General features: G+C 40.4%; 1 protein-coding gene across 5 annotated transcripts in view; it reads right to left on the reverse strand.

Annotated features, from left to right (window-relative positions):
- Positions 1-12,374, reverse strand: part of PRKDC (protein kinase, DNA-activated, catalytic subunit) — a 232,649-nt gene that overhangs the window by 75,139 nt on the left and 145,136 nt on the right. For all 5 annotated transcript variants that reach the window (XR_003207910.2, XM_025870579.2, XM_073892755.1 and 2 more), the window contains 5 exons: positions 10,937-11,144; positions 9,066-9,255; positions 7,694-7,909; positions 2,898-3,010; positions 740-871 (listed from right to left, as the gene is read on the reverse strand). Coding sequence is in view for 4 of the 5 variants with exons in the window: in XM_025870579.2 (XP_025726364.2) it covers positions 740-871; positions 2,898-3,010; positions 7,694-7,909; positions 9,066-9,255; positions 10,937-11,144 (859 nt within the window). In the remaining variant the exon portion in view is untranslated. The remainder of the gene's footprint in view (positions 1-739; positions 872-2,897; positions 3,011-7,693; positions 7,910-9,065; positions 9,256-10,936; positions 11,145-12,374) is intronic.

The following is a 12,374-nucleotide window of genomic DNA, read 5'->3' on the forward strand; positions in this document are numbered from 1 at the left end:
GAGTAAAAGACTATGCAGATATAACTTATTATTACACATAACATTAGTTCTGAAAATTTACATATAATAAAATATATGGCATTATATTTCAGCACCTAGCGTAATTTTTAAAGTTTTTTCGATAAAAGTCAAAGGAATCTTAATTAGGCTTTCGAGGAATAAATGTCCTGTTTTTGTCAGAGAATTCAGCTAGAAAACTTCATTCACTCTTAACCCTCACAACTTAGAAAAATATTTCCAATCCTCTGCTATTAAGAAAATTAACAGAGAAGTAAAATACTAATCCCACCCATAAACTGATAGTCTCCTGATCCCCCCCGCCCACCAAAAGGATCTTGTATAAGCAATGATTTAAGTGGCTTAGCACTTTAAAATTTATTACACATTATTTCACTGACCAACATTATTGGTAAGAAAAATAGATTTCACTCCCTGGTTTTATAGATGAAGAAGCTGTGTCTCAGAGCATTAAATGTCTTGACAAGGATCCCAACTGCAGGACTATCTTCTAGATGACTCTAAGTGTGTGGCACCTGTGAAAAGAAGTTTTGGAGACAGGAAACAGCAGGGCCAAAACCTGGACCAATGTCTTTTAACCAAGTCCATTGTTGAAGACAAATCAACACCTCATTTATGATACAGTGTAGCATCAACCATTTCTCCTTGCACATAGTAGCCCCCTGGAACTGTTAAATAGTTTTTATCTGTTAATAGAAAAATGAAGCATTCAAGGACCAACCTGGGCCACAGCTTGCAAGGGGGTGATCAGGCTACTGTATTTAATCTGAATGTCAGGAAGGTCTCCTTGACGGTAACTCCTGTACAAAATGACTTGGGCATCGTGCTTCATTTTTAATTCACTCTTAATCTCCTATAATCATTAGAACCAAAGAAAGAAGATTAGAATTCTTATTGAAGAAATCTGTAGTGCATGAATTATGAAACAATCAGTCAGTACTTATCTTTAACATAAAGGTGATCTTGATGACAATTTTTATCCAAAATGGTTTGGTCACTACAGTCTATGGCAGACAATAAATCCAAAATAAAAACTGCTATCAAATGAGTAAGATTATTTAAATATTCATCACAAAATAATGTGAATATTTATAAACTCAGAGAACTTGAATTAAAACTTTTTAAAGCCATATTTCAGAGGGCAGTACTTCCTCTTAATTCCTCTTAAAAAACAAACCTTGGCTATCAGGCCCAGTGATATCACCACAGCCCCCAAATCCCAGCTCCTCCTTACCCTGCTCACTTGCTCAGGCCAGACTAGCCTTGAACCTGCTCTTGAGTCACCCCCGACTCCCCACCACACAAGACTGTGGGACCTGTTCATCTCTGCCTCGAATGTCTTTTCACAGTTTTTCTCTCATCATTTGGTTCCCATCTCAGATATCATCTTCAAAGAGGCTTGCTTTCTCACCTCCTCTTTAACAGTCTTCCCCACACATAGTCATCACGTAATTTCCAACACTGCACATTGTAATCTTAACTCATTTTTTTTTTTTTTTGTTCTGTTGTACACCCTGGGTTGTAGCTCCATGAATGCTTGTATTATATTCGCCTCTATACCACTACCATTGAGAGTAGTACCTGACAATGAGCACAATGCTCCCAACAAATAAAGCGCATGGACTTTTGATGCCTGATTACCTCCATGCCATTCTTACTGAGAGGTCAGCCACTTCAGATGGAAACACCTGGGTCAGAGGGCATGCATGGCCTCACACAGCAGGCCATTCCACATTTATTAATTATTTAAAGGACTTTCTTTGTATCCGACCAAAATATCTCCCTGTGATTTCTACCCAACAATCCTGGTTTTATCTTTTCCCTCTGTTTATATTCTGCTTGTTATTTCCTTCAGGCACACCTACTTAGGTTTCAGGCTTAATTAGTAGCTTGTGGTTACTTCTCCGAGTGGGAAAAGCAGAACACTCTCCACGTGTGGTGGGGCCAGTGAGAAGGAGAGTGGGATGACTGTGGAGCACTGATTTTGGACCCTCATCTTCAAGAGAATAGCTGTACTTACAGAGACAAGAGAAAGATGAAATGTACATTTTCTTTCCACAGAAGATATAGTGGAACCATTCAACTACTTCATACTCAGATTTGCAAGTTCATTAAGTGACTGAGGATTTAAACTGAATTAGAACTCAGGTTTTTTTTTTTTTAATTCACAATCTTGTCTTTCTTGAAAATTTTGTCATAATTACTGATTTGTAAGTAATACTGAAGCTATGGCTAAACAAACTCTTTCATTATTTCCACATTTTGAGAAATGTTTAATTTATGCCACGCTAGGTCAACTGCTTTCAGCAGATAACCCTGGACCATCCGCCTTGCCTGCTCACGGCTTTCTCTGGGCTCACCATTCCCTCTTTATCCAGGTACCCCTAGGAGAGTGGCTGGTTGTAATGTGGTCCCACAGTGGCTCCAGACCCAAGGTGGGTCAAGGCTCTGGCTAATCCTTCCCAGCAGCTAAAGTTGTAAGATCATTCAGGAATGATTGGAGGTTGTGTCTCTATCACATGGAGAAAGCCAGGCTGTACACAAAGAAGAACAAAACCAAGCTCCAGTGAGAGTCTGAGATAAGGGGCAGGGATGAGGTCCTGGCAGTGCCTGTGAGCCACAACATAGCCCACACAGCTACCCACATAGGCCCCATTCCAAGATTCCCATGACCTCATTAGTGAGTCACAACTGTCCTTTACATCTCCATTAGTCAGAGGAATAATCTTTGGTTCATAATTAACTTTAACTCATATAGTGCTGCTTCTGTAATTTTGTTATGGAAGAAATATCTGACAAGAAACTTATTTCCTTAGTATATATCCTTTGATATAAAATAAATATCTCTGACCACTCAAATTCTCGAAACAGATACAAACCTTCTCTCGTTTTTGTTCAGCAATACTTTTTCTGGTATAAATCAAACTGAGCTTTTCTTTGTCCTTTATAAATCGTCTGCGTAATCTTAATATTTCTGCCCGATTGTCTATACCTGAAGAACACAAAGGTTTGTTACAGATGGCCAATTTGACGTTTGTAGTTTACTTTACCTCCTTTCTAAAATCCCCTAAAATAAAAGTAGAATTATTTGCTTACTTCCATTTTTTACTTTCATCTAGCTGTTCTGTTTTGTTTTAATGGCATAAGTCTATGAAGAACAGAGAATAGCAGAGGAAACCACTAACCAGTTTTGGAAGCTAGAGAGTAGAAAGTTGTAACTAACTCAGCCCAGCCCCAGTGCCACCATGCAGAGAACAGGGACAAAGCAAGGACAGTGGAAAGACCTGGAAGGCTCAGGACCTGGCAGCAGCAGGCATGTCTATGGGAGGGGAGGAAAGTGAGGCTGCAGCAGGAGGTGTGGTCAGAAAGCACTGCCCCTCGTGCTGCAGGTGTGGACCCTGGGAGAGGACACATGGCCCATGGGTGCACAGGGACGGCAGAGCTGCAGGCACAGCAACTACACCACGAGCGACCACAAGGGCTTCTGGAACCTGCAGCTGCCTGCTTCTGCTTGGCCTCTAGAGTGCTGGCACCCTGGCCTGCTAGCCTGCAGGCAAGAGACTGGAGATTTTGCCCTGGGTAATCCACCAGCACAAAAACACAGGCAAAGATATCAACACGTCAGGAGTTTCAGTGTCCTGGTCTAGTCTGACCTCCACATTCCCAAAGTGTACCTATTCCAAATGCCTTTTTAGTGCCCCATCTGGGAGTATAAGCAAAAAAACAAGTCACCAGACATTTTGAGGAAAGCTTCAAACATGAAAGACAGAAATGAAAAAAACAAAACAAAACAAAACAAAAAAACAATAGGGAAAGAGCAACTGTTGAAAGCAGTCCATCCAGGGGAAAAAAATTTCAAAATATTATCATTTATCAAAAAGACAAAAGTAGAAATTGCAACAGTGGATCAAGGACTGGAAAGGCATTCAGAGAACATAAAAAGCTCATGGAAACTAAAAATATGATATCATAACTTAAAAGCAAGGATTAGAAGATAGGTTAAAGTGATTTCCCAGAATACAAAGCAAAAAGAAAAAAAAAAAGAAAATTACAAGATCTGATAAGGTCTGATATCCAAGCAACAGGATTCCAAAAAGAAAACTGATATGAGGAAATCATCAACAAAATCATCCAAGAAAAATATTCCAGAACTGGAAAATGTGTTAGCAGTCTGAAAGGACCCTCCTAGTACCCAGAAAAATGGACTAAAACAGACCTGCAGGCTCCAAAGGACCCTTTCGTGAAATTTCCTAATTGATTTAAAAGAAAGGATCCTAAGATCTTCTGCAGAGAAAAAAGTCCAATTCTTACAAAGAATCAACAAAATGAATGCCACCAGGTTTCCCAACCCAATCTTGGGGACTAGGGAACCCCGATGAATTCACACTCAAAATTCTATAGCTAAATTACCCAGCAGGTATGAGTGCCATCAAAAACAGCTGTTTCTGACCTCTTTTCTCAGGAATACTTGAGGAAGTCCTTCACCAGAAAGAAGGAACAAGCCAAGGAAGAATCAGATCCAAGAGAGGTGAAAAGACCCTCAGGATGGGTGGTCTCTAGACCATAGCTGAGCAGACACCCCAAGAACAGGTAGCCTGGAACAGGGTGGCTCAGAAGCTCCAGGAGAGATTTCTTTTGAGATGAAACATTTATGTGTTGGGACACAGTAAAAGACAATGGTACAACTCAGAGGAAATCAAGTAATAATATGCAGAAATCTAAACCAAAATAATTATTAATGCCCAGGAAAAATTACTGTACAAGAAAGGAAAAATAATCATAATAGTACTATGCCTTGAACACACGTAGCATTTATGTAGTCAAAATAAGAGGAAATTACTGATGAAACTAAGATTAAGACATAATTATATCAGAGGATGAGGGCACAAGAAGAATTCATTGTTTGTGTGTGGTAGGTGAGGGTGAGGGACCAGAAGGAGCAGAACCTCAATGTTCATAATGCAAGCTAAAAGAGAATGACCAATACTGAAAGAAAAAAAAGGTAGGGTAGCAGTACTGGAGATATGGAAGTGGCTGTATCTGGAATTTGGGAAATGGGTAGGGAGGGTTGCTGTTTCTTCTAGAAAGCTTTGGCAAAGTATATGACTCTTTAAACTACAGGCATGTGTTACTATGATACAAATAACTAAAGGAAACTGTAATAAGAATATAATGGTTGAAAAGTGATATCTTAATTAGGTTACAATTTCATTTTTAAATGTCAATAATAAATAGTATCATAGTAAAGATTAATTCACCATATTTCATGAACTTCCAAATATTCCTCTTTAGGCAAGAAAATACATAAACCCCAAAGAAGACAGTATGGGAAATATTTTATATCTACAAAGGTACAAGGGGAGATTCAAATATATTAATCCAATTAAAATGGATAGCTAACAGTATTCATTTTGCTTACTCAGTTCGATGAGTTTTTTCAAATTCACATATAAAACTTTTACGGAAAATAGTTTAAAAATTAGGTTTTACCTTTTATCCTCCTTAATTTCTATATAAGTTCAATAAAGACAGGGAAAAACTGCTCAACAGTTTGAGTTGTGGACGATGCTGCCAGCCTAAGCCACTTCCCTCTGTTTCCTGAGCCTCTTCCCCATTCAGAAGAGTGGGTCATGAGCAATCACCATGCATTAACTGGACTGCAGGCTGCCCCAAATGCACACCTCAACAATTCTGTGTGAGGATATACGTGCCATGGGTTTGAGGTGAGCAAGACACTTCATGAGCCATGGGGAAGTAACAGTCATTCTGGGACTGCATTTTAACTTCAGGGCTTTCATCGTCAGGACAGAGAACTATGCACTCTGGCTAGATGACAATCTGGCAGAGAAACAGCAGAGGAAGAGGATATAAAAGAAAGAAGACCGGTGGGAGGCAAAAGCAGGGAGCAGAACAGACAGAGCAGGAGGGGGCTCATTAGCCCCCTTCAAACCCAGAGTGGTGGGAGAAAAGCTAGATTTACCTCACCTACATTAAATTCACAGAATTATGTATGGCCACACATCTGCGACATAAATGTGAAAAAGAGTGGTTGGAAATGAGGAAAGCATTTCATGTATGTGTTTAGTTCCTAAAGGAATTTACCCTTACTCATTTAAAATAAAGCGTATCAGGGGCACCTGGCTGGCTCAGTCAGCAGAGTGTGCAACTCTTGATCTCAGGGCTGTGAGTTTGAGCCCCATGTTGGGTATAGAGATTACTTAAAAATAAAGTCTTAAAAAATAAAATAAAATAAAGCATATCCTAGGGGAGGTTGGTGGGGGGATGAGTGAAGTAGGTTAAGTGGATTAAGGGTACACTTATCATGATGAGCACTGAGTAATGTACAGAATTGTTGAATCACTATGTTATTGTACATCTGAAACTAATATAACACTGTATGTTAACTATACTGCGATTAAAATAAAAAACTTAATAAAAAAGAAAAAATAAATAAAAGTAAAAGGAATTTATCCTTGCTCCTAATTATACTTCTTCATATCCAAATTCATATGGTTGGCATTTCCCCAAGGCTCTGTGTTGGGACCTTTTCTCTCTCTCCGTTTTCTTCCTCTGGGCTTTGACTTGCTCCCAGAGCTGCCATTCTCATAAAAAGCTGAGTTGCTTTTCAGCCAGTACTGGGTCTTCGAGCTCTGCTGGCACTTCCCTGCAGCCCCTGTGACACATCTCCCCTCGTCTTCCCCACCAGGACCCTGGGTGTGTGGTGGGGGTGGGCATGCCTGTGGCCTTGGCCTCCAGGGCCTCCTCAGGCACCCCACATGCTGCTCCATGCAGACCCGCCCAAGAGGTCATCCAGAGAACCCTGCTTGTCTGCTTGGTTCACTAGAGAAAGCCTTGGTTGCCTCCTAAAGCTGCAGGCCCACATTCCCAGCTGTCTGCTCTATGCTCCCAGTGGGCTTGTCCCACAGGGTAGACTTCTACAAGGCCTGCCAGTCCTTAAACAATCTTAAGCTGATCTGGGTCCCCTCCCCCTTCCCACACCCCTAGCTCCCAAGGCTAGTCCCAAAGGCGGCCTCTTCAACAGGTCTTCCTGGCACTCTCTCATTCTCTCTGAGACTTACTAATTCTCACTTCACCTACCTGTTGACTTACCAAGCCCTGATGTTCAGAAAGTCACTAAATGAATGGATTGAGTCCAATTTACTCAATAGCTTTTCTGGAGCACCTAAAACTAGGCTTTCAATGTGGTAAGTATGCAACAACATTTACTGAATTAAATTTTATTATTTTTTTAAGTAAACTCTACCCCCAACATGGGGCTCGAACTCATGACCCCAAGATTAAGAGTTGCATGCTCTACTGACTGAGCCATCCCAGAGCCCCCGAATTAAATTTTAATTGGCTTATTCACAGGTTATAAGGAAATGTGAATGCAGTCAGAAATGTATTTTTTTTTTAAAGATTTTATTTATTTATTTGAGAGAGAGAATGAGAGAGAGAGAGCACATGAGAGGGGGGAGGGTCAGAGGGAGAAAAAGACTCCCCGCTGAGCAGGGAGCCCGATGTGGGACTCGATCCCGGGACTCCAGGATCATGACCTGAGCCAAAGGCAGTCGCCCAACCAACTGAGCCACCCAGGTGCCCCAAGAAATGTACTTTCTTTATCTAAGCTTCTGCATTAACTTATTTTAAGTATATTTCAGCAAGCTTACTTTACCTTTTGCTTTGTTATCCACCTCATCTCCTGGAAGACCCAGCCTTTTTTTCCCAAAATCAGGTCCCACTGACTTCAAGGGTGCTCTCTGTAACTTTTCACTCCTCTTGTGGACAAACAGCAAGGAGGAAGATGAGGAATCCGATGATGAGGAGACTGTATAATCCACTAGTGGGTCAATACTGCTCCCAGTGAGCCAATTAAAGGAGCTTCTGCCATCTACAAACAGGCATAACCAGAGCATGTCACAGCATGCTCAGCACTGCACAACCCTGCCAAGCCCACACCACCCCAGCACTGCATCTGGAGCAGCACCAACCGCCAGACACACTGTGAGCGACAAGGGATGTATCATTCTGGTGGCACCTGGTGCCTCCACAGGCTCACCTGCCATAGTCACTGGGGACAGCTCCTCCAGGGAGACAGCCACGTCACTAGGCAGAAAGACACTAGGCATAAGTTCTATCAGGTTACTAGTGAGTGACCCGAGGCAACTTAGGTGTCTGAGCCTCATTGTCCTCATTTGTGAAGCAGGAAACACCCCACCTGCTCCTTGAAGCCACAGTGATCCTTATAGGAATGATACTTTGTATCTACTATAAGGTACTAAAGATTCATGACTTCTAATATAATGTCATAAAATATCCATGGTAATTATTCAAATCATTCGTACTTCTAGAACCAATGGAACATGAAAAAATTCATATAAAGGAAAAACATTTGAAATGCTTATATGAAATGATTTAGGTATTTTACTCTACAACTTGTACTTCTCTGATCAAAGGAAATAGGTGAATGATTTAAAAAAGAAAAGTTTAATAAACTATAAACACAGTAAATGATTTTGGTTTAGCTCTTCAGTACTTTGCTTTTGAGATAAGGGATTTTAAATCTGATGCACTAAATGGATTTTTCTGGACAAAACCAAAATAAAACATACATGTACTGTAACTTTTGTTTTTCCTAGTCAAAAATAATCCCTATTTTTTTTTTTTTTTTACTGTGGTAAAATTTAGAGAACACCAAATTAACTATTTTAACCATTTATAGTGTACAGTACTATGGTGTCACACAGTTGGGCAACCATCGCCACAATTCATCTCCAGAGCACCTCCCATCTTCTTAAACAGAAACTCCATATCCTTTAAACACCAGCTCCCATCACCCCTCCTCAGCCCTCCCCCTTCCAACTCTTAAGAATTTGATGACTCTTGGAACCCCAGTGCTTTTCTCCTTTGACTGATGTATCTTTTCTGTGGTTCTTACCACTTTTTTCTATTGTTTCACTTCTCTTACAGTGTTCTTGCAGTAGAGGCCACTTCCACAGATCATATTGCCTGGTGCAGAGCAGGCAGGTGTTCAGGTGGACAGTTACCTGCAGTCTGTGTAGGTGTGAAGTCATACTGCTGTTGGGTGGCCCGTATCTGCTTAGCCATCACCCCTTGAGCTGGGAGGGATCCCTCCTGGGTCTGGGCCTGGAGAGCACTTTGGGAGGCTTGAGTCTCAATAAACATCGGAGTGAGAACAGTACTTCGGAAACGCCAGTCAGAATCAATGGTATATTCCTGCACGTAAGAGAGCTCCAAATGAAATAATGGTCCTTCTTTAGCAATACTGAAATATTTTTATTAAAATCCATTGCTACTATCAGCAAATATGTACTATAATTTCATGTATCTCTGTGGGAAGCAGCTGAAGAACCACCTTTCTGAATTTAAAAATTTTAATTAAATAATTATTTGCCAACTAGAAATAGTGATTAGTACTGGGGGAGAAAAACCGTATTTCTCTTCCTTCACATTTTGCATTAAATGGCTTAATGCCACACTCAATAATGGCACCACCATAGTAACAAGCTAAAGGGCTCAACTCCTTCCAAAGTCCTACCATGTGCTCGACACTAGGAAAGTCACTAGGACAAGTGCAAGCAAAACAGTCAGGCTCTGCTGCCCAGGTTGGCAGAGATGAAGTGAGCATGTCCGTATATGTAAATCATCACAGGTTGTTAAGGCTGCCAGGAGAAAATGCAAACTCGGTATCTACCAAATTGATGGGGGGGACTGATGAGGAAGGAGAATGGCATTATGGAGAAAGGAAAATCTAAGTGGAGGCTGAAAGGGGGACAAGTGTGAGCATATGAAGAGAGTGTGAGCAGATGAGGCTGAAGCAAATGTGTTTCAGAAAGGAATGTGTTAAGTATTCCAAGTAAAATAAGAAGCCCAGTATCATGAATCATCAGGGAAACACAAAACAAAATCACAATGGGACATCACCTCACATCTGTCAGGTGGCTATGATCAAAAAGACAAGAAATGACAAGTGTTGGTGAGGATGCGGAGAAGAGGAAAGAAGCCCTTATGCACTGTTGGTGGGAATATAAATTGGTGCAAACACTAAGGAAAACAGTATAGAGGTCCTCAAAAAATTAAAAATAGAAATGATCCAGCTATTCTACTTCTGGGTATTTATCCAAAGGAAACAAAACACTAACTCAAAAAGATATATGTACCTCCATGTTCACTGCAGCATTATTCATAATAACCAAGACACTGAAGCATCCTTAGTGTCCATCGATGGATGAATGGATAAAAATGATGTGATGTGTATGTGTGTGTGTACACATATACACACATATACAATGAACTATTACTGAATCATAAAAAAGAAGGAAATTTGCCATCTGTGACAACATGGATGGACCTTGAGGGCACTATGCTAAGTGAAATATTTCAGACAGAGAAAGGCGAATACCACATGATCTCACTTACATGTGGAATCTAAACACAACATCAAAACAAAAAAAAAGTGAACTGATAGATATAGAGAACAGACTGGTGATTGCCAGAGGCAGGGGATGGGGGAAGGGAACATGGGTGAAGGGGGTCAAAAGGTACAAACTTCCAGTTAAAAAATAAGTAAGTCATGGAGATAGAATGTGTAGCACGGTGACTATAGTTAATAATACTGTATTATATATTTGAAAGTTGCTAAGAGGATGTTAAAAGTTCTCATCACAAGGATAAAATATTTTTAACTATGTGGTGATGGATGTTAACTAGGATTACTGTGGTGATCATCTCACAATACAAACAAATATCAAATCATGTTGTGCACCTGAAACTAGTATATCATTCGTCATTTATATTTCAGTAAAAGACAGCTAGTTTAACTCTATTAGAAAATGTTTATTGACTAAAAGACAGGAAAAGCTTATAAAATTTATTATTACAAAGATAAGTACTTTACCTGAAATTCACATTCTGACAGAGGATGCTCAAACACAGGGTTTGGATAATCTGGGCTCATGCTGGTCATTTCAAGCAGAAAATCTGTTGCTAAACTTAAAAAGTGCATTTCTATTTTGGGAGAATATAAGGAATTTAGTGCCAACAATCGGTCCAAGATATTGGAAGGTAATCTAGTCTCATGGCTCCAGAAATTTCGAATAATTAATCTGAAAAGCAGAGAGGAAAGAAGCATATTTCTCAGATACTGGCAAATAAGAAAGAATGTCCTACACACGGACATGTGGAGAAGGCAGTTTGTCATCTCTATAAAGCTTAACACAGAGGAAAACCACACCCAAAATTGTATAAAGAGTTTAATCTGAGTTATGAACAATAATATGCACTGAAGGAGGGGAATATTCTAAAACATTACCATATTTAACAAGAGGTGAAAAACTGGATGATTTTATTCTCATCTCTACTGTCTGGGAAGTTTTCAATGAGGAGTATATATTAACTATTTGGAAACCGAGAAAACACCTTAAGAAATTACATGTATTCCTTCACTGCCTTGCTAAAACAATACACTCCAAAAATTAGTGCCATAAAGTATTCAAAACTTGAACTAGTTAAAAACCAGGTTAGGGGGCACCTGGGTGGCTCAGTCGTTAAGTGTCTGCCTTCGGCTCAGGTCATGATCCCCAGGGTCCTGGGATGGAGCCCTGCATCGGGCTCTCTGCTCAGCGGAAAGCCTACTTCTCCCTCCCCCACTCCCCGTGCTTGTGTTCCCTCTCTCGCTGTGTCTCTCTCTGTCAAATAAATAAATAAAATCTTAAAAAACAAAAAAACAAAAAAACCAGGCTAGGCTCGGGGCGCCTGGGTGGCTCAGGTGATGAAGAGTCTGACTCTTGATTTCAGGTCATGATCTCAGGCTTGTGAGATCAAAGCCCCCACTGGGCTCCACACAGTGTGATTCTCTTTCTCTTAAAACTCTCTCTCTCCCCCTCTGTCCTTCCCCCTGCTAAAAAAAAGACAGGTTAGGTTTTACAGTTTATGAATGCTTATGAAATGCAAATGCAATTCTGAAAAGCAAAATGAGTTTAAAATTGTGGCAGAATGGAAAATTGAAATATAGAACCATACAAAAAGTTTTTGCCCCTTCTTATATAATTAGTACTTGATAAAACACTCATAAAACTAACAGGGTAGGCATTTTAGAGGAAAACTGAGGATTCACAGTGCCTGGATAGATAAAATCTGACTTGTATATGCCTCCCTGGATGAGACTAATTGAAAATCAAAGGAGGAGTGCCCGGACGCTGGGCCTCCTCTGAAGTTTCTTGGCTGAACGTAGCCGGATTCTTACTGAGCTCAAGGGTCTCATCCAGGGAATGGGTTTAAAATACAGGCACCTGTAGTGGTCACATACTTCACGAACTCCTTGCCTTGCACATGGT

This window comes from Callorhinus ursinus, unplaced genomic scaffold (assembly GCF_003265705.2).
Source record: "Callorhinus ursinus isolate GAN/ISIS: 27379988/994484 unplaced genomic scaffold, GSC_fseal_2.0 scaffold5, whole genome shotgun sequence".
In the NCBI taxonomy this organism is placed as follows: Eukaryota; Metazoa; Chordata; class Mammalia; order Carnivora; family Otariidae; genus Callorhinus; species Callorhinus ursinus.